The following is a 23,202-nucleotide window of genomic DNA, read 5'->3' as shown; positions in this document are numbered from 1 at the left end:
TCTCAATCTATATTATTATTATTTATTATATAATGCATATCAAAATGTTAACAAATTGAATCATTTGTACAATTTTATCTATATCCTTCCTAAGTTTTGATAAAAGTGATCATTATCAAGGATTTGAATGATAGAACAAGATGCACTTATAAATATGATATATACTGTGCATAAATGAAGATATTTTTAAAATCACACTTTAGTATGTAAGTATTTTTTTATAAGATCAATTTCTGTAAACAAAAAAAAACGAAAAAAAAAGAGTAACAATTTATACAAATATTTTATCGTACAGTACAACAGGGTGAAAGACTGTGTTTGTTGGTAATAATTCCTTTGACCGATATATAATTGGATAATGAAATAGTGAGATGGAAGTATATAAGGAATCGCATTCGAATGCGCATTGCAATTAAATAATTAGACAAATATTGAATAATATTAATAATTATATCATTCCACACATGTCACTATTACTCTTAATGTTTTTAATCTATTTATGTACCATTTTATAGGTGATACTTGTATAATTGAGTATATACAATTTTTGTTAAACTTTTTTTTTATATATTTTTTTTTCCTTTAAATTAATTAATTTATTTTTTAAGTATGAATAATACTATCAATTCCTTGTGCATTTCATTGCTGTGTAAGTTAATGATAGATATATATCTATCTTTGTCCTAACTAGTCAATAGATAAGTGAATATACTTTTTTACCTTAAGGATCTAGCAAGATGCTGCAAAATAACTTGTTCAAATCAAAATGCAATAAGTTAAGAAAACGCAAGTGAAAATATTCATGTTGATAATTGATTGTCACGGAGTATTGTTGAACTTTCTATAGAAAAATGAAAATTATAAATTTGTAAAATAAAATATATATATATATATATACATGCATATACATATACATACTTTATATAAATGTAATAGAGATATTAAAAAAAGTATTACATTGACAATGTTATGCAGCTTATTACGGAATCATATTCGAACATTTCTATTTTTTAGTATTAATATTTGGTACTTAGTATTATTTTTCTACTCGCTTATATGTATCATCAAATTTTAATTATCCTTATAAATATTATCAAGCTATTATTTTTTTTTTTAATCCCTTATAAAACAAAATCCTCATTGTTTGTTAGCATTTTTTATGTAATTTTTTTCTTTGTCAAGTTTTGGAATTATTTTAAAGGAGACCTTTGTGGTAAGTTATCATTAACATCTTTGGCAATATTCATAAATTATTATAAGTGATTATAGTTTATCGATATATTGCAAAAGGAACTTCAAAAGTAACATTTGAAATCATTAAAAAACTTTTTTGTAGGAATTACTAGATATATAGGATGTCATGTAACCAACAGTGTGAGCGGGCAAGGGACGATCAGGATGATATAATGCTATGCAAGCAGTAAAACTCAATATTTACTCGTTTCAAAAAAAAACTTAGAGAGAAATTTTACATGCATTCTTATATACCAGTTCATTTTAGATGGACAATAAATTTTTTACGGTCCTGATGAACCCCTACAACTATGTAGAATTTAAAAACAATCTGTGTTCTGTCGACTTGGCTTTCTCTTTGTTAGTTGAAAATGTAGAATAAAATTTGTTCGTATAAGATTTAGTTTTTCATGTAAAATCATCCTATGCTCGCTTGTACCACCAATTAGAGGGCATCTTGTATAATTATTTGAAAAATAAGGAAATAGAAATGATTTAGATAAAAAGAAATGATCTATCAACTATAAGGTAAAAATAATTATTGAATGTATGAAACATGTATTTGATAACAAAACGGTGATATTTTTGAAATGAATGCTGCTCAAATATGCGTATGTTTATACTTCTTACAAGAGTACAAATTATTGAAATTACAATTAAAATGTATATATTTATTCAAATAATAAGTGCACAGTCACAAACATACTTATTAATTCATTATTTTTGTTGTTGTTGTTGTTGTTACTTTAGCATCTACAAAATAATATACATTGCTATGACACAGAATTTATTACTTCCTATAAGCGATGGAACATATACTATCATTTCTCACTTATAAAATATGTATATCGTACTATCGGTGACAAAATTCTACCATTATTATACAGATTCACATTTGCTCTTCTAACTTTCTCACACGTTCTTTTACAAATGTTATAAGTAAGTAATCCTACCTAAAATCTAATTAGGACCATAGCAACATGAAGTTATAACGAATATGCTTATTGCTATTATTTTATCAAACTATATAATGCTTTGAATAAAAGTAAGTTATACATTTTTTACTGCCGAAGTGATACATCATAACTGCATATTTATATAACCATATGATGGTGTATCGATTTAATTTAAATTTACAATATAAAAAAGATTACTATATCTCATCAATTACTCGTAACATAAAGGTCATTTGTATTTAATCTAAATCATACATATGGCGATTAATTAATTTTCAGTCATTGAATAGCTAAACATTCGAATACGATTAAGTATTTTCGATGAAATCGAACTGTCAAAAAAAAAGTAATATCATAGATAGCAATATTCAATTACATATTCCTTATTACGTAATACGTGTGCTTTGCATTTTTCAAAATTTATTACATAATTCTATGTTGTATACAATTGTAATGTGCATTACTTGTTTGTGATTTTAAACATGGATAAGGATAATGTATGAAGAAACTTCTGAATCAAAATCGAAAAAAAACAGGTGCGTATACAAATTTTGTTAATTTAATGCAATGATCATATTCGAGACCTCGATTTAAATATTCTGTATAAAAAATTATTTACATTGCTATATATCTACGTTTACCATTTATGCATGCCGTATGCATAATTTTAGCCTGATCTTTATGTAAATAACAAATGAGTTTTTCTAGTTCTTACATTCATAAGACAATTTTAATTGCAAAAAATATACATAATTAATTGTTATTTCTATTATTTCCATAGTAGAAAACTCACAAACAAGTAACATTAATTGCACAATATTATATCAATAAAAAAAAAAATTAAAATATATAAGAAAAGTATGACAATAAATCTATTTGAATAATTATTCATTATATGCTGAGATAATAAATGAAAATAATATTACTAATGTCAAATTAGCGAAATTAGATATAACTCTAAAACATCCCTGATGTTAATTTAGTATTTTAATCTTCACGGAATAAAATATTTTCCTTTTCGTGTGGAAAATGATTTAAACTATAAAACTTAAAAACTGATTGTAACAATGACATATAAAAAATGTAAACTATTTAAAACCAAGTAAAATTAAATTTGCTTTAACAAAATAATAAGTGTACCTAAAGGGGAAATGTTTTAAAAAGAATATGATTTGTACTTTTCATTCCTCAGTATTGTTGTTAAATTTTCAGTAAAATGCATTTCCTATGAATTTCCTTCCTCCTTCCTTTCAAAGATTCTATATACTACATGTATTGGAAGTTGCAATCGTTATGCTAATTTTCGGCAAAAAATGTAAAGATATTTTTACTATTATTAAATAGCAACACTTTTCTTTCTTATTCTATATGAGACAAAGTTTAAATTGAAAAATTATATTATAAGTATATAAAAGTAAACTTTTGATTTCAGACAACAAAACCTATTCTTAATAGGTTAAAATACATTATATAAAATATTATGTAAAACGCTGTACGAAGACAAATTTTGTAAATTTTGATTGCGCGTATATAAAATAATTAAAAAAAACATAACAGAAGTAAAAAAATAGGCCAATATTTCTATTCTTTCATTAAGTACAGAAATGGCATGGCTATCACTTTGTTTCTTTTTTTCTTCCAAACATCTGATACAATAATAGCACATAATTCAATCATGTTAATGATGAAATATTTTGTATCGATGATACGTATGGTATGTTTTGTTTGTCTACCATTTCGGTACTTAATTGTAGTTTAAAAGTGATAAAAGGTGAAAACGTACCATTATATTATAGATCTGTTAATGTATTATTCCATATAAAATTAGCAAAAGATATAGTTTGCAAATTTAACGTTACTCTCTCTTAAAGGTGCTTATTCAAAATTTAAGCAAAAATGCATTCTCTTATATGAATGTTAAATCTACTCTATAAATACAAAGAGTAGTGTTAGTTACTTGATAACGTCATTTCTTAGTAAATTTGATACAAAATAAGGCTCATGGGTACTTTTAACACCTTTTGCCACGATCAAACCACACAAAATTGGACCACCTCTTTCCATACTTCCAGTGAATTAGAAGAGGAAAAGGGTGGTCTGCCTTGCTTGCTACTTGGTCGCCTCAGGTGGACAGTCAGGCTGGTTATTAGGGTGAGCAGCAGTGAAAGCTGGATGCCCTTCTAAATGTCTATCTACCCTTAAAATAGTTGGAAATGGTCTTAAATCAACATGAAACCTTCTGGCGTTGAAAATTTGTGGCACCAAACAACAATCTGCTAATGTTATTTCATCTCCTACACAATATTTTCCTGCACTGGAAGACAACAATTTTTCTACCGCTGTAAAAGAAAGAATTTATATTATTTTATTAATACTTTTTCTTTTTTCATTTTTACAAATATAATCATAGCGATAATAATAATAATAATATAATATTATTTTAAATCACTGACCTGTAAAACCTCTCGTTATCCAATGTTGCGCCCATTCTTTTTTACGTTCTTCACCGACATATATCAAGACAACTAAATTCTGTAAAGGTTGAATACCACTAGCTATAACTTCGCAAATCTCTCTAACTCTAGCTCTTTTGACCGGATCAGCTGGCATCAGTGGACGATGTGGTCTAGTTTCTTCCAAATATTGTAAAATATTTAGCTAAAATAACAACAGAAATATAAGCATGTCAGCGCGAAGCCTCTTTTTGCTTGTACCACCAGTTACAGGACAACCTGTATAATTTACTTAATACTTACAGACTCTATTAATGTATGATTGTCGATATGAAGTGCAGGCACTTGTTCCATTGGGTTTATTTCACGGAACTCATTACAATGTTGCTCTCCCCCACCTTTCACTAGACTCACAGGTTTAATGTCATAAGGTATTTCCTTTAAATTTAATGCTATCAACAGACAAACAATATATTAGATAAAAATTAACTGATGAAACATTGTTAACGTATTACTATTATACTCTTTATTTATTTCATTAATATAATTAATAATAAAACAACAATATTTAAATACACACGTATTATATAACCTGTATATATTACTGTAAAAATTTAAAAATAACAAAAAGAAAGAAGAGTACACTTATATAAAATTAAATATTTAATTTGTCTTACCAATTCTCACCCTCCAAGAACAGGAGCTCCTCCAATAGGAATAGAGTACCGGCTGTAACGAAGAAGAAAAAATTAAATAAAAAAAAAAGAACACACACACAAGATAAGATTTTTTTTTTATTCTTTAATTATATTTAACTACCTTGAAAGATATCAGTAACCAATACATGCACACAAATGATAGCTCGAGACGGATCAAGAGTAAAAGAGTAAAAGAGAAAGCAAATTTATATTAGAATAAAACGACTTGAACAAATTAATCATATAAGATAATCATATTTGATAGTTGAAAAATAAATTATTAATTAATATAGACGACAAATTAAAAGTATTTAAATACGTATTAATACTAATCGAAGGACATAACACACAGGCCTTGAGAAATATGAGAAAAGGAGAAGGGAGTTTAGTATGAAAGCGATCACGAAAGATATCGAAATTTTGAATAATTTACTCACCTTACCCATTACGGACATCTCGTCGTATCGGGACGATCAGGTATCGTCTTTATTTTCAAATGCTATTTAAGCAAGAGGATTAAAAGACGCACCTTAGCTCTCGATTCTATCAGAAACAACTCGGAATCCGGTCAACGCGCGAAATCGCTCCTCCTTCCCCCCTTTTATTCGATTGCCAGGCAACCCGTTCCACCACCTTCGATATAAACCGGGTGCTTGTGTTGCCCACTCTTGGGCTACCAAGTGCGAGCCAATCAATGATCACCTTTCCGATATGATATCACATAATAGGTCGAAAAAACATTCACGGTGCTACCAATCCCCCTCGTGCATTCTCTAAACTAGATTTATATGCGATTCTTTTTATATTATCTTCATCCTATTATATACTTATAGATATACTATGAAATTCTAATAAATTTCATCGAATTTCAATTTATTTTATATTTCTATATTTTAAATAAATGATAAATGTAATATTAAATTTACAAAGTGTAATGTTTCCATCTTTTTATCTTACTCAAAATTATGCTTCCTATAACGATCCAATCGCGTGTTTCTGTTTTAATGGTAAAAGTTTAAATGCGATCGAATTTATGTTTATTTTTATGTTTTTGTTTTGTTTCAAATAAATTCATTTTTAAATTTGAGTTTCTTATAAATCGAAATTATTGGTTTCACTTACTAATTACTAATATTCACGTATATGTAATTATATTCATTTATTAGATTTATATTTTTAGTTCTAAAATTTATACAAATATTAATATTACTATTATTATTATTATATATAAATGCTCACAAAACCTTACCCATGACGGACATCTCGTCGTATCAGGACGATCAGGTATCGTCAGGTATATATATATGATTACTAAATACTATATTGATTTTTCTATTAAAATAAAATTTAATTTGATTCATTTTCTGGCGGCAACTTTAAATAATTTACAAATAACTTGCGTCAAAACATTTTATTGATTTTCTATCGTCATCGGTGCCTATTTTCATATATTTTCATGTTAGAATTATACATGTAACTAATCAATAAAGATGTTTACTATCGAGATATTTCACAACTACGCTACCGCACCTTTTATACTAATTCAGTATTAATGATTCTACTATGCAAATAACTTATATTACGTACTTTTTTATCGATAAAAATATTAATATTTAACACTACGACTATAAATTTTATTATATAATCCAGATGATTACAGGAGAAAAACTCCAATAATTAAAATATTGATATAGTTAATTTATAATTTATTTATTTATAAACTTGAAAAATTCTAGTAGAAAATCAGTCGTTTATTACAAATTATATTTTCACATAGGATTATATTATCTAAAACATTGTATAATTAATATAATTGTGAACAAAAAATAATTATTTTATATAATATAATAGTACACACACAAATATAAGTATTATAACATTATATAAACTTATGTTAATTTAAATGCTCTACTAATGAGCCAATAAATTTTTCTTATTTTTTTTCTTTAGGTAATTTGTTTTTGATTGTATGTTTTTTCCAGATCATTCTTTTAACTAATATCATACCCAGGTATTAGACCGAATCCTCCTTGATTGGAATTACTGCTCCATTTATGGTCACAGGGGGAAAACATGTGTGCTTAAACAGCGCGAAAGTTATATACACCGATTTACTTATTATTACGATATTATTTTTACTTTCGTTGATGCCATTTCTGGCACCAACTTTCTATTATTTGCAAATGACGTTAGGAGCATATTCAGACGCGTTTTGGTAATCACAGTTCGATGCTAAAAACGAAGATATAAATTTAATTAAACATTAAAATAAATTCAATTATATTTATTCACTAAAATGTGGTTTCTTGATCTTGATTCTTTATACGTCTTCTTTCTAATTTAAATATGTTGATGAATATTAAATTTTATGTAATATATTTTTAAAGAAATGACTTACTTTAATATATTTTATTAAAGATTTTGATGATATTTCTATAAATAAAAATAGAAATGTTTAAACTTTAAATGATAAATAAGCAGCAAAAATACTTCGATTAAGATTCTAAATATTTGAAAAATTAAAATATATTAATAAAAAGAAATCAATAATCGAGAAAAAGTTAAATGAATGTTTAATCCTAATGATGAGGTCAGTAACTCTTCAGTGAGGTCTTCGAATAAAGAAATATTCAAACTTTAACAAGTAGTCATTATAGTTATCTTCCTTCAATGGATTGGGATACCTTTAACGAATGATAAAAAAATATCTGTAAAAAAATAAAATAAAGTTTATTAGTTAGTCAAACTCATTAAATAAACAGTATATGAAAATTCATATGATTTGATACAAACCTTTTAGAAAGAAAAAATATACTGTTTTGCTGGAACTCTGCATTCCCTCTAAGATTGGATGTCCGGGTCCTTGGAAAACGATGATGAAGATGATAATCTAAGATATTGAATTTCTGAATAAATAGAAGGAGTGCTTCCTTAGTATTCAATCTTCCAGATGATACGATGATATAATATGATAACCCGCGATTCTCAATGTTGTTAATGATGATCTTCAAGTAATAATTCCTCAATGTCCTCTTTCCAAGTGATTATCTTCATTAGATGATAATCTTCAAGTAATGATTTATCAATGTCCATATAGATCAGTGGTTCCCAAAGTAGTCCCTACGGACCCTCAGGGATCCCCCCCCCCGTATCATTCAGGATGTCCGCGGAAGATTAAAAATGATTTGGGGGTCCCTGGACAACGTCGGGGGGTCCGCGCAAAGTTTAATTATTAATATAAAAAAATATCCACAAATGAGGAACTTAAACCAATGTTTCAACAAGGATACACAAATTCTGGTTACAAAAACAGATCTTAATTTTATCCTGCGCTATAGGTTACTGTAGAGAAGTTGTTGACGACTGCTTTCCCGTCTTCCTATTTGGTAGAATGTGGATTCAGTGCCGTTATGAATCTCATCACAAAAAAATAAACTGGTTAGAAATTAATGCTAATGGGGATTTGCGGTTGCTACTCACAAACTTCGAACCAGACATAATTATACCGATAAAATCTCATCATGTTCACCCAAGTCATTAATTTTTTCTATTTCATTTTAAACAAAAGTTATAATTTCAATAAATACTTCTCCAACAATTTTTTTTTAATTTTTGTCTTATGCTTTATAGTAGCTTTTTCACTTGGGGGACTGTGGACAACTTTTGACTATAAAAAGGGGTCCATGGACCAAAAAAGTTTGGGAACCACAGATATATATGATGCCTCTTTAATGTCTGCCTGGATAGTAAGTAATGATTTCTTGATGATATCGCATATGATGACAGTCTGATGGTAGTCCCTCGATGTACACTTTCCAGATAGCACAGTGATGATTAGTAGTGGTAATAGTCCTTCGATGTTCTCTCTTCAGATATTCTCTGATACTGAATTTCTCAATAAATACTAGGACTCTTAGTCCTAGTGAGATCTTCGAGTAAAGAAATGTTCAAATTTTAAGTGATAAACAAGCAAAAATTCTTCGATTAAGATTCTAAATATTTGAAAAATTAAAATATATTAATGAAAAGAAATCAATAATCGAGAAAAAGTTAAATGAATGTTTAATCCTAATGATGAGGTCAGTAACTCTTCAGTGAGGTCTTCGAATAAAGAAATATTCAAATTTTAACAAGTAGTCATTATAGTTATCTTCCTTCAATGGATTGGGATACCTTTAACGAATGATAAAAAAAATATCTGTAAAAAAATAAAATAAAGTTTATTAGTTAGTCAAACTCATTAAATAAACAGTATATGAAAATTCATATGATTTGATACAAACCTTTTAGAAAGAAAAAATATACTGTTTTGCTGGAACTCTGCATTCCCTCTAAGATTGGATGTCCGGGTCCTTGGAAAACGATGATGAGGATGATAATCTGTGATATTGAATTTCTGAATAAATAGGAGTGCTTCCTTAGTATTCAATCTTCCAGATGATACGATGATATAATATGATAACCCGCGATTCTCAATGTTGTTAATGATGATCTTCAAGTAATAATTCCTCAATGTCCTCTTTCCAAGTGATTATCTTCATTAGATGATAATCTTCAAGTAATGACTTATCAATGTCCATATAGATCAGTGGTTCCCAAAGTAGTCCCTCCGGACCCTCAGGGATCCCCCCCCCGTATCATTCAGGATGTCCGCGGAAGATTAAAAATGATTTGGGGGTCCCTGGACAACGTCGGGGGGTCCGCGCAAAGTTTAATTATTAATATAAAAAAACATCCACAAATAAGGAACTTAAACCAATGTTTCAACAAGGATACACAAATTCTGGTTACAAAAACAGATCTTAATTTTATCCTGCGCTATAGGTTACTGTAGAGAAGTTGTTGACGACTGCTTTCCCGTCTTCCTATTTGGTAGAATGTGGATTCAGTGCCGTTATGAATCTCATCACAAAAAAATAAACCGGTTAGAAATTAATGCTAATGGGGATTTGCGGTTGCTACTCACAAACTTCGAACCAGACATAATTACACCGATAAAATCTCATCATGTTCACCCAAGTCATTAATTTTTTCTATTTCATTTTAAACAAAAGTTATAATTTCAATAAATACTTCTCCAACAATTTTTTTTTAAATTTTTGTCTTATGCTTTATAGTAGCTTTTTCACTTGGGGGACTGTGGACAACTTTTGACTATAAAAAGGGGTCCATGGACCAAAAAAGTTTGGGAACCACAGATATATATGATGCCTCTTTAATGTCTGCCTGGATAGTAAGTAATGATTTCTTGATGATATCGCATATGATGACAGTCTGATGGTAGTCCCTCGATGTACACTTTCCAGATAGCACAGTGATGATTAGTAGTGGTAATAGTCCTTCGATGTTCTCTCTTCAGATATTCTCTGATACTGAATTTCTCAATAAATACTAGGACTCTTAGTCCTAGTGAGATCTTCGAGTAAAGAAATGTTCAAATTTTAAGTGATAAACAAGCAAAAATTCTTCGATTAAGATTCTAAATATTTGAAAAATTAAAATATATTAATGAAAAGAAATCAATAATCGAGAAAAAGTTAAATGAATGTTTAATCCTAATGATGAGGTCAGTAACTCTTCAGTGAGGTCTTCGAATAAAGAAATATTCAAACTTTAACAAGTAGTCATTATAGTTATCTTCCTTCAATGGATTGGGATACCTTTAACGAATGATAAAAAGATATCTGTAAAAAAATAAAATAAAGTTTATTAGTTAATCAAACTCATTAAATAAGCAGTATATGAAAATTCATATGATTTGATATAAACCTTTTAGAAAGAAAAAATATACTGTTTTGCTGGAACTCTGCATTCCCTCTAAGATTGGATGTCCGGGTCCTTGGAAAACGATGATGAGGATGATAATCTGTGATATTGAATTTCTGAATAAATAGGAGTGCTTCCTTAGTATTCAATCTTCCAGATGATACGATGATACAATATAATATCCCGCGATTCTCAATGTTGTTAATGATGATCTTCAGTTAATAATTCCTCAATGTCCTCTTTTCAAGTGATTATTTTTATCAGGTAATTAGATAATCTTCAAGTGATGATCCATCAATGTCCATATAGATGATGCCTCTTTAATGTCTATGCCTGGGTGGTGATGATTTCTTGATAATATCGCATATGATGACAGTCTGATGGTAGTCCCTCGATGTCTACTTTCCAGATAGCACAGTGATGATTAGTAGTGGTAATAGTCCTTTGATGTCCTCTCTTCAAATGGAATGATGATAATGGTCCCTCGATGTCCTCTCTTCAGATGGAATGATGGTGATGCTTTGATAGATATTCTCTTCTGAAATAGAATGATGATAACCCTCGATGTCTTCTCCCTGGATGGATGATGATGATGATGATGATGATGATGATGATGATGATCCCTCAATGTCTTCTCCCTGGATGATGATGATGATGATCCCTCGATGTCTTCTCCCTGGATGGTGATGATGATGATCCCTCGATGTCTTCTCCCTGGATGGTGATGATGATGGTGCCTCGATGTCTTCTCCCTAGATGGTGATGATGATGATGGTCCCTTGATGTCTTCTCCCTGGATGGTGATGATGATGATGATGATGATGATGATGATGATGATGATGGTCCCTCGATGTCTTCTCCCTAGATGGTGATGATGATGGTCCCTCGATGTCTTCTCCCTAGATGGTGATGATGATGGTTCCTCGATGTCTTCTCCCTGGATGGTGATGATGATGATTCCTTGATGTCTTCTCCCTGGATGGTGATGATGATGGTCCCTCGATGTCTTCTCCCTAGATGGTGATGATGATGATCCCTCGATGTCTTCTCCCTAGATGGTGATGATGATGATGATGATCCCTCGATGTCTTCTCCTTGGATGACGATGATGATAATCCCTCGATGTCTTCTCCTTGGATGACGATGATGATGATCCCTCGATGTCTTCTCCTTGGATGGTAATGATGATAATCCCTTGATGTCTTCTCCTTAAATGGGTGATGATGATGGTCCCTCGATGTCTTCTCCCTACATAGTGATGATGATCCCTCGATGTCCAGCTCTCCAAATGGTATGGGATGTTTCTTCAATGTACTTTCTCCTCTAACGAGGATCTTATAATGTACATTCCATAGATGACTAATTATTTAAGTATTACAATTCATACATTTTTTATGGCATTAATTGTTGTTCTATTATTGTAATATCTTTTACATATCAGTAATTACAATAATTCGAATTATTAATTTGACAAATATACAATGCACATTGTTTCATAGTACTCAAATACATAAATACTGATAAAATAACGTTTGAATATTCTTCGTTTGTTATACATTTGTATGATTCTTTCATTGTAATTAGTGGCATTTGATTTCTTTTTTTTTTTCGTGTACATATTTCTTGTTTATTAAATATCATTGCCAATTTTTTGTTAAGAAGTATTTAAATTAGTTTAAAAACGTTAAAAATTCAAACGTATTAAGTACAATGACTGTTTGTTAAAATAATATCTATCTTAAAAACATAATTAAGATCGAGATATTATTATAAATATTCTATTATATTTTTAGTTAAGATGATTGATTTCCTCTTCGAAATTTGAATTGTAATATTTTAATATATTGCAGTATATGTAGAATTGTTTTTTTTTATCTATGCCAATTAATCCATTCCAAGTATATGATGCTATTTTTATTAAAATTGATTGCCTTCAAAGCTACTAAAATGTTGTTAGCATATTCAAAAGGAGATTAATCTTCAAAACATTTTTTTTCTTTCTATAGTTACCTGAAATATTGTAATATTTTGCTAACAATATAAAATTTTATAACAAAATTATTATATGTAATCATAATTTACGTAATTGCATAATGACTATTTTTTCTTTCACTAGAGTAGTACACACTAAATTATTATAAACATATCTCTTTTAATCATTTTATATATGTATATATGTATATATTTTTTGTTTTTTTGTTTTTTTTATAATTATTATTTTTTTTTTTATAGAGAATCTCATTTTTATTTTTTTAAATATTTTCTTTCTTTTATTGTTTTTGTTTTTTATTTTATATTCTTATCTTTTTTAATTTTGTATGTATATTAATCCTTTTTATTTTTTTGTATAATTTTTTTTTTGTATAATCTTTTTTAATTTTTTGTATTTTAATCTTTCTTAATTTTTTTAATATTCTAATCTTTTTTAATTTTTTTTCAATATATTTTTTAATCCTTTTGTTTAATTTTCTTTTCTTTTATTATATGTATATTTTTTTAAAAGTAATTTGATGAATTTTGTATATATAATATCGTTTTTACAAAGGTCGACAGGCCGCAGATGAAAATCTTATTAATAATAGAAAGTTCAAACAAGAGCGTGTATACACATGCGCTTTTTCTACAAGCGGCCAGCAATGCACAGTGCATTAACACGCTTATGGCATCTAAAAAAAAAGTTGAAAACGTGACAAATACTAAAAATAATGTAACAACCAACACAAATGTTAAAAATGAAAACTCCATGAAAATAATAAATGTTGAAATAATAAATCTTATCTTCGATAGGTTGGAAGTCTCCCAACTAGATATAAAAAAAAATATCTGTAAGAAAAGAAAGTTTGTTAGTAAACGAATTCAATGAGAATAAACACCAAACATAAGAAATTCATGTTCGGATGCAAACCTTTTAAAAATGAAAAAATATGCTATTTTGCTGGAACTCTGCATTATTTATCCCAAGGCCTGTTTTAAAGATGGTTCGAGTCAATTGAAAAATATCATCTCCTAATCGCATATGGGGAAAATAGTAACATCCAGGAAGAGGAAGAAGATACAGCAAACGGCAAATGTGGATATCCCATTAATTATTAATTCTCCGATAGTAGATATTATTTTGATGCCTGCGATACCAAAAACTTCGACAAAATTTTCCAAAGTCGTACTGCACGAGTAACGTTCCTAAAAGTTATTTTCAGTGTAGCATTCATCCCAATGATAATTTCGGCTGCTAAAAGTTTGACTATGAAGGCATAAACCCAAGAGACGATGATGCCGAATATGAAGATCTTCCAAAATTAGTAGACTACCGATGGACGTCACACCACGGTTTTATTCGACGACCAATCCCATCCTTTTAGTTTGATCGGGCATTGGGATACCATCGATGTTTTTAAGGATCCATTGACTAGATTTATTCCGAGCTTTAACAGTATTACTGAAGTCCTGAGAAAATCGCGATCGACTATCTTCCAAGAATCTTCATTGATTATTTTAACTTTGCTTATATAAATGTATGGCATCTATAAAAAATAGTTGATTTTTGTGTTTCTTCCTGTATTAAGAAAACTTGTCATAATACTTTTCAATGTTGACAAAAACTGCTATAATGATTAATTCTGTTTTTCTTCCTGTATTAAAAACTTGTCATAATGCTTTTCAATATCGATGAAGTTGCTATGATTTCTGTGCTTTCCTTCCTGCATTGAATACTTCTTGTAATACATTTTTGATATTGACCAAATGCTATAATAATTTTCAATCAAGTTGGATGTTATAAATATCTAAATTGGTTGTAAGTTAATATATGTTGCTTCTGCACAAATTAGGAAAAATGTGTGATCTAGGAAAAAATTACCAAAATCTATCCTTAACAATACGTTAAGTAAAATAATTGTTGTAGAAAAAATACCTCAGTTAATACTGTACTTAAAGAAACAGGAGAAGATAAGCGTTATTATAGTATTACAGAGAAACAGTCGAGTTAAATATTAATTATGGACATTTTCTCTTTGCTATTTAGTATAGTGCACATCCATCATCTCATGCGTATTCTTGATCCTAAGAGAACAACCCATAATGCTAGAAAATTTTTCTATATATCGCACAAGTGATGCTAAATCTGAAATGCTATTGAAGAATTTTCAAATTATTAGTACCCCTCCCTTCCCCCTCCCCGCCCCAAAATTTCTAAATAATTTATTAAATTTTTCAATACACTGATGTGATATACAGCAGTACACAATCATTTTGGAAGCAAAGTAACCAATTATTATACAATGTGTAGTATAGAACCAATGAAGAAGTAAGTTTAAAAGCGCGCAATACACAGCACTTAATAAACAGCATATCAATCAATAAAGCCATTAAAAAATTGTTAAGTCTCATAATGTCTTTTTCTAATAGAAGAAAAAAAAAATATATATATATATGTATATATATATCAACTCACGAAATTCACTCACCAAAGTTTTGCTAGCATCAAAAGCCATTTCTACGATAATAATAATATTATTTCTACCTCTTCCAGCCACAGAGAATTTTTAATTACCAAGCATCATTCATTAAATTACTTTGGTAGATTTGGACAATTGTAATGCGCCAATTACTTTCTATATATTCAAGACCGAACGTACATTAACTACCAAACTTAATATTCCACCCAATTTTAGCAATCATGATGCGCATTATACATATATATCTTGAGCTTGATGTACAACACTTGCTTGGTTATCACATTACACAAAACTTGGTTTTATTCACACGTATTTTTGATATATCAAAGAACTTTCTCACATCATAGCATAATTAAATATAAACGAACGAATGCACTAGTTTCACACAGCCTACACTTTCAGTAGTATTCCTTCTCCTCTTCCTATGTTCAAATATTACCAGCCGTGTATTTGAAATATTTTCATAAATTGCCTGGTTTCATAAATAAGCGAAGAAAAAATTTCTATTCTGTGATAGCAAATCTGTAATATATTATGTATCTTGTATGTATGTTGTTATACTCTATATGTTAAACGAAATTAACCAATCAATCATTGCAGCAAAAATAAAATTGATAATTGTTTGATATACTTCTTCCATGTGTTCTTTTTTTCTATAGAAACAATGTTATTTTTAATCTCTGTCATTTTTAATCTCTATCATTTTCCTGCAAAAAAAATATTAATTTCCCTCTCACAATACACCTACTATTTACCTGAGAAACATTTCTATCTGGAAAATGATGACTTTTATACTTCAATTCGAATTCTTGTCTCAGAGAATTATTTTACTCCAATATTGACGAGTCTTGTAAATAATATCATTATATCGTACCAGCTTGTTAAATAATAAAATCGTTGCAATTGCACAAGCTATCTACTTTAGAGTATCATTCGTTGCCTTATCCTTTTCTCTTTAGATGGTGTTGTAAAATTCAAATAATAGATGTGTTTTTTTTTTATCTACATGATACATACGGATGGATGTTCTGTGCGGTATTATCTTCTGATGTAAGGATGGTTGTTGAATATATATGCGTTCAATGGACATGTTAATATCTGCATCCCATGAAGAAGAAATTTTCCACCAATTAGCAGTTTCAAAAGTGCGTTTCTCAAATAGCTATATTCTAATCTTCCAATGGCTAGGTACAATGCGTTCTGAAGTAGACTACCATGCTGCACATGCTTTGGCTGATATCACAAGAATACCTGATGGGGAAATGTGCATAGTTCAGCTAGCATCTCTGTGGAAAGAAAATGCAAGATCTTTTTGCCCTCCCCTTTCCTTCCCTAATTCTCACATAAAACAATCTACGAATCTAAACTATATACATATATTAAAAAAAACAAAAAGAAAGAAAAATTATATTGATTAAAGAGTTGCATAAAATTGTTTTAGGTATATAAGTTGAAATACCTTGTGACGTACACACATACTATTGAAAATTATGATACTTGGGAAATGTCTGAATATTAGAACATGAATTCTTACAACATATATCCGTCTTCTTAATATTTTGTTTAAATTTATGTTCAAATGATGAATGTTGTGGATGTATGTTATTATCATATGATATCAGCGTGCAGTGCAGGAACCTGTTATTTAAACTTTGGTGAACAACAAGAAATACTTTTATGGAAGAATCATTGCTAAATAATAAATATTATGCGTTTTTGTCTACTTTTCTTTTAACGTATATTCATTAAGTAGTGTTTGGATGTTCTTTCTTGTTCAACAACATATCTTGTTAGACTGCAGAGATGTATCCAAATGAGTCTTCTCCATTTTAGTAATTGCACGAAATACAGCAACATTCCTGTAGCTCAGAACAACATTTTGCTTTGCCCACCCTTACCACATAAACTATTTCCAAACGATCAAATACGCAAGTTTAAATAATAATAATAATAATAATAATAATAATAAAAATCGTTCAATTGCACATCCGACTATGTACAAATATATGCATTATGTAAAATTTGCTTACAAATACATTATTAGCGATTGTAATGTACCAGGATCCAGTCGAAATCCAAAGCCATGTGTTTGCGATATTTGGGGCTGATTAGTAGTAACTGGAATAAGAATGTGAAATAATCCGGAATCTCCAACATACCTTTTCCAATTTAAGCCAGACATTGAGAGATAATATGAGCGTTATAATATATACAATTCCAGCAATCTTCCAGCGCATTAAAATTTGTCTATGATAACTGTGAAAAACAGAACAGCCCCAAAAGAAGCCTCACAACAGAATATAGATTTCAAAACATATATTCATATCAATAAGCAAATTTCTTTCAAGCCAGTCAGTCATTTTCCAATGTTGTTGTTCTTGATATATTGTTTCATATTTAAAAACCAAATATAGTTTAACGCTTATTAATTGTGACTAAGTTTTGATATCAAATAAATTTTTCTCAGGGCTTAAAACAAAATTGCATTGACCAAAGTATTTAGACTTTCTATCATGTTCCAGCAACTTCTTCCATCCAAAGCAGTTTTCATCATTGCTAAATCCTATCTCCATTGTTAGAGTGAAGAATGAAAAATCCATATAGAGAAATAGAACATTCTGAAGTAAAAAAATTCTCAACATACACCTGCCCCCTGTCCTTCTATATTCATACATGTCAGTTCGTAATACATCTAATACTTGTAAGGGATACCTCCTTCCTTCAATTAATTCCTGTTCTGTACATCTCAGTGAGATAGATTCTATTGACCATGCTTTCCATTTAATCTAGAAAACACATAACGCACAAATTCCATCCCTAATTTTATAAACATATTGATATAGAGGGTACCTTTATGCCACCGAGGGGGGTAAGTATCTTTCAGGATCACATCGTATCTGTGAAAATAATTATTGCGCACACAGAGACCAAAAGAGCATAGAAAAATGTAAAAACTTATGCATCATCTTCATCATCATCGCTGGCTTTGTTAGTAAAACCCATTGCTATTCTTCATTCATAAATCTTTTGTGTGAAACTACTACTCATATTTACCATAGATCATTTTCTCTCATATTTCTTTGTTTTAATTACTGACATGCATTACGAATCATCATACCTCAAAACTTATGCTAATAAAATGTATCGATGAAGTTGATTGTATACTGGCATAGCCAATTTGCATCATGTCAACAACCAGAGTAAATTGGTATTAGCAGCGCAAGCACTGGAGGAGTTTTTGAGAATCTTCCACGTTCAGTAGAAATGTTCCGAATCTGAAGAAACACGTTACAAGGGTGGTGGTGGTTGGCAATACGAAAGAGCTCACCAGACAGTGGTACGAGTTTTCTGCCTCGTAGTGAGCCTTGTGCATCACGCGCTGAAGTTTTTGAGAAGACTCGCGAGTTGGTTGTGTGCTGGCGGTGCGAAGATATGGTGGGTAGGTACATGTTTATGCTCGACTGGGCCCCCACACATTTGGAGATCAAAGTGCAGCTTGCACGACCTTCTAAAAACAAAGACTAACCCACCCTTTTTCCACTCGATACATATCTTGTCGTCTCACCGCACACCTTATTCCTACAGGTTATGGGCAGGCCAACAACTTCAGAGCCGATAACCAATTGCTTCAGCGATATTTGTTTAGTATTCTCTTGCTCAAGGATTTTCTAGGGTGAATGCCAGACTGAAAAGGATTTATGGTATTAATATGATGTGTATGATGATATTGGCAGATTATATGAAGAAAATCATTTTTATTTCAAACAATTTATTTTCGTGAATACTTCCGTTATTCATCTCGTCATCTATATATATATATATATCAATATACAAAATTCAATATGAATTAACATTTTCGTCAATAGTCTTCTACAGTAGACTTTCGTACAAAACTAGTTAGTAATTATTAAGATTAATTTGCAAAAAAGAATTTTTTCAATATCAAATATGTTCTCAGAAATTTATACCAAAACACTAAACATAGGAAATTGTTTGTCCTATAATGTGTAATGTATTAACCGTGTTATACAAAAGTCTACTGTACATCAAATTCTATTACTCTACAACTTGAGATCATTTTAATATTACAATATCTTTATCACAGTAAAATATTAAATGCTACGATTTAGTATCACATTGGAAATAATTACAAAAATTATACAGGTACATGAACCATTAGTCAAGTTATTCCAGTGATGCTACAAATTAATCCTGAAATGGGTCATCCATGATATTCTGCAGTTTTCATAGAGATTAAAGCGTATAATATGAAACCACAATCAAGTATATCATGCAAACAAACAAAAAATCATTTCAAAGTTTGAGTTTCATCATTAAATTTTAGAAAAACAATTTAAGATGGGCATCTATGAGAAACCGAAGAATTTTCTGGATGGCCTAATATTTGAACACATTGTCTCTAAATCTAATTAAACTCTACAAATCATTGTTCACTAAATTGAGTCTCGCTTTAAAAAGTTCCAATTTCAAAGTTAATAGAATATTTTGGTTCGATACAGTTTACAAACCAAATCGATGACAGACTAGGACCAGAAAGAATGGTATCTCAGCTTCCTAGATGTGCTCAGTGCCCATGGACATCTCGATTGGCAGTATCCTCTCTCTTCCTAACCACTTCTTCCATAGCCACCTCAAACGGTGAGACTGTAAGTAAAAAATTTCCAGATATACACCAGGGTAACGATGTAACTCTTGTAGATGCCTCAGTACACTGGTCGGTACTGCAACTCTTCTAGTTTCATCCAAATGATGAAATCTTGGTATTAATTTAATTATTGGTGTTAGGTTAATTGGTGAGGTAGAGATTTTTAGATCCTTTCGTAAGTTACGCAATTTTATCGTTGTAGTGGATCTTTGACTTCGGATACTTCTTTCATGAAATCGTCTAAGCTGCTTAATTCTGGACACAATGGTTCAGGTTGTGAATTATTGTATTGAGATATAATATCAGAGTAAGTTTGGTTCTGCGATTGTGAGATCTTTAGTTGTTTACTCCTAAGCTTGAATTCAGCGCTAGAAAGAGCGTTCGCCAAAATGGTTTCTATGCGTAAATTGCGCTGACGATTTTTACGTAAATGTAATTGCTTACGACGTACAGTTTTTATCCACTTAAGTAAAAGCTTGGGCTTAGATGCATCATAGTTAAAGTTCTTACGTCCGTCCATTTTGTTTTCAGTCTGCGAACGGTCAGCAGGAGTCTGAAGCTGCTGAGATGGTGGATTATGATGATTAGTTTTCTGTAGTTGCAACGAGCCAAAAAACAGTTCTTTATCCATATTCTTCTACTTCCTCTAATTCGATGTCTTTTTTCTATAGATCGTGTACGTGTTCTTAAATATACTTGATGCACTAACTTACGAATACCAGAAAGTATTGCAACCTCACACAAATATAGATGTTTTTAATATTTCACCTAGTAATGTTAATAATTAATGTAAACACCAACCTGTATCTGGCTCGTGTTTCTTCACGATCCGAGTAGCATTGCGGATTATATGAGAAGAAGATGAACAGAACACGTAATTTAAATATCAACACTAGACTACTAACTAATTAAATACTAGACTAGAGCCAAACACGGTCCGTACAGTTTGAGGTCGACTAGAGAAATGGATCTCCCGGAAGCCAAGGTGGCGGCTTATATACCTCTCCATGCACCACTATGTAGTGTCCTTACGCGCGATCGATAGAAAGTAGTTCCTCAAATATCGTTGCTAATTTATTATTACGATTGAATTTTTGGCTCAAAATTTCTATTCATTATTTCTATAATATTTTTTAATAATAATAGTAAGAATTTTTTTTCTTTATTTGACTTCTTTTCGATTAATTAATACTCAAAAGAAAATATTTGTTAGCGTAGGAAACGTAATGCGGTCGCTTATTCGTTCTTCCCCCTCTACTTTCTTATACTCATCTGACGATCCTCACGTCTACTGCAGCCATCTTGTTGCGGACAAATTACAAGGTTGCCAGATTTTCACTTTTTCGAGATGGCATGCCTTAACCTTTTCATAGAATAATAGCAAAAATATTTCTTTCTTTCTTGTTATTATATTTTTACTTTAGTAAAAATATATATTTATATATTCTTATTTATATAAGAATATATGATTATTCATATATTTGTATTTTTCCTTTAATTTGATATACTTTCATGCTCCGTACATATTCTTTCTCTCTTTTTTCTTTTTTTGAGAAAATGTAAACATATTTCTATAATTTTAAAACGAAAAATCTTTATAAAAAGTATACATTTTAAAATATAATTAAGGCTTTGATTTAAGAAAAATTTCGACCTCATATTTAGGATAACAATTATTTGAATAACAATTTCCAGAAAATACAATTTTAGACCTAGAGGAAAATTGCGTAGCACCTTAACTGAGTGATATATTTTATATCAAAATAATTGGAAAATATAAAAAAGAATATCGTATAATAAAGATTTGAAAATATTTAAGAATATAATAAAATATTTCAATATTTTTATGGGTCATATACTTTTATGAGAAATCTGGCAACATAGCTTACGGAGAATTTCCTTCTCGAATATACTCGTACCATAGAATAATACCCATTGTATAGAAACTTTCCTTTCCCCAAATAATATAGAAATATCTATTTTTTCTTACTTATGTTAAATATGATGGTGGTTCTTATACTACGTATATAAGTATAGATATATCAATTCATTTATTTAAAAATAGTCTCAGACATGACGCTCAAAGGCGTTACGATATTACAAATGACGCATCTTCGCATTAAATAAAGAGAAACCTTAGATTTTTTATAGATTGCAATTACATGATTCATAATATCTAAACTAATTCTTATTTAAATACTAAATAATTCTAATAAATTATTTTTAAATTTCTTTGGTCAAAAATAAAGACAAAAAAGTTTGGATATTTTTGTTGCAAATTAGATAGAAATATTGCTCTGTAACTTTTCATCAACAATAACTTTGTAGTATGTATTACGCATAAATGCGTATATTATCGAAAGAACAGATTTATTTTTGGAAAAATAACAGTGTATGAACACTTACACATATATATATAGTGCGTAATGCATAAAAAGTAGATGCTCTGAAAGATAAAAAACAAGTACTCGTGTAAAACAAATAAAAAATAACAAAAGAAATTCAGAACATTGTTTACAAATACGATAGATGTTTTATTTACTAAATGATTGCATAAGAATGCAGTAGATTTTTAAACTAAATTTTGTGAAAAAAGAGAAAAGCCTAGTATGGAAAAATATTGCGTTTTCATTTGTTCATTACAGAATACATAATCTTTTCTTTTGTAACGTTTGTTCTAAGACACCTTGCAAATATTTATGCAATTATATATATCGTGTTTCTAAAATAGTAATTTACTAAAAAAATTTTAATTAGATAAATTTGATTAAAAAAACTCATGGAAGAGTTATACGTATATTCTTTTTTTAAGTTAAGATTCGATCAATAAAGATTGCGTCATCTTTGTTAGTCGTTGCAGAAAGCATGCGCATAATTTGCTAAAGTAGAGGTTATAAAATTATCGATTTATGATATATTTAAGAATATATACAGAGTGTACCAACTAATTTGATCAACTGAGATATTTCTATTATT

At 29.6% G+C, this 23,202-nt stretch overlaps 2 protein-coding genes and 2 long non-coding RNA genes across 4 annotated transcripts; all 4 read right to left on the bottom strand.

Moving 5' to 3' along the window:
- Nucleotides 1-3,307: 3,307 nt before the first annotated feature.
- Nucleotides 3,308-6,701, bottom strand: LOC122519673 (probable maleylacetoacetate isomerase 2). The gene is made up of 6 exons (XM_043639295.1): nucleotides 6,590-6,701; nucleotides 5,778-6,118; nucleotides 5,320-5,371; nucleotides 4,946-5,094; nucleotides 4,643-4,847; nucleotides 3,308-4,528 (listed from the first exon to the last, which is right to left on the bottom strand). The coding sequence occupies exons 2-6, from the start codon at nucleotides 5,793-5,795 to the stop codon at nucleotides 4,299-4,301; spliced, it is 654 nt and encodes a 217-aa protein (XP_043495230.1). The 5' UTR covers nucleotides 5,796-6,118; nucleotides 6,590-6,701; the 3' UTR covers nucleotides 3,308-4,298.
- Nucleotides 6,702-7,882: 1,181 nt separating this feature from the next.
- LOC122519674 lies at nucleotides 7,883-11,737 on the bottom strand. The gene is made up of 4 exons (XR_006304346.1): nucleotides 11,110-11,737; nucleotides 9,624-11,024; nucleotides 8,134-9,538; nucleotides 7,883-8,048 (listed from the first exon to the last, which is right to left on the bottom strand). It is a non-coding gene; the product is annotated as an uncharacterized LOC122519674 (long non-coding RNA).
- A 1,984-nt stretch (nucleotides 11,738-13,721) lies between these two features.
- LOC122519672 lies at nucleotides 13,722-21,209 on the bottom strand. The gene is made up of 3 exons (XR_006304345.1): nucleotides 21,028-21,209; nucleotides 14,012-20,225; nucleotides 13,722-13,929 (listed from the first exon to the last, which is right to left on the bottom strand). It is a non-coding gene; the product is annotated as an uncharacterized LOC122519672 (long non-coding RNA).
- LOC122519671 lies at nucleotides 20,357-21,021 on the bottom strand. Its single transcript, XM_043639293.1, has one exon. The coding sequence runs from the start codon at nucleotides 20,855-20,857 to the stop codon at nucleotides 20,417-20,419; it is 441 nt and encodes a 146-aa protein (XP_043495228.1). The 5' UTR covers nucleotides 20,858-21,021; the 3' UTR covers nucleotides 20,357-20,416.
- Nucleotides 21,210-23,202: the final 1,993 nt, after the last annotated feature.

The sequence above is a fragment of the Polistes fuscatus genome, unplaced genomic scaffold (assembly GCF_010416935.1).
Source record: "Polistes fuscatus isolate 324 unplaced genomic scaffold, CU_Pfus_HIC Scaffold3, whole genome shotgun sequence".
NCBI lineage: Eukaryota > Metazoa > Arthropoda > Insecta > Hymenoptera > Vespidae > Polistes > Polistes fuscatus.
The sequence above is the reverse complement of the archived record's forward strand: the minus strand, read 5'-3'. Positions and strand labels throughout refer to the sequence as shown.

What these genes read in the sequence shown, in the direction of transcription:
- LOC122519673 (XM_043639295.1), bottom strand. An exon ending in TTCTTGGAGGGTGAGAATTG is followed by an intron (nt 5,095 to 5,319) that starts GTAAGACAAATT and finishes GTCTGTTGATAG; the next exon opens with CATTAAATTTAAAGGAAATA. An exon ending in ATCATACATTAATAGAGTCT is followed by an intron (nt 4,848 to 4,945) that starts GTAAGTATTAAG and finishes TTGTTATTTTAG; the next exon opens with CTAAATATTTTACAATATTT.
- LOC122519671 (XM_043639293.1), bottom strand. Translation starts at nt 20,857, where the DNA reads ATGGATAAAGAACTGTTTTTTGGCTCGTTGCAACTACAGAAAACTAAT.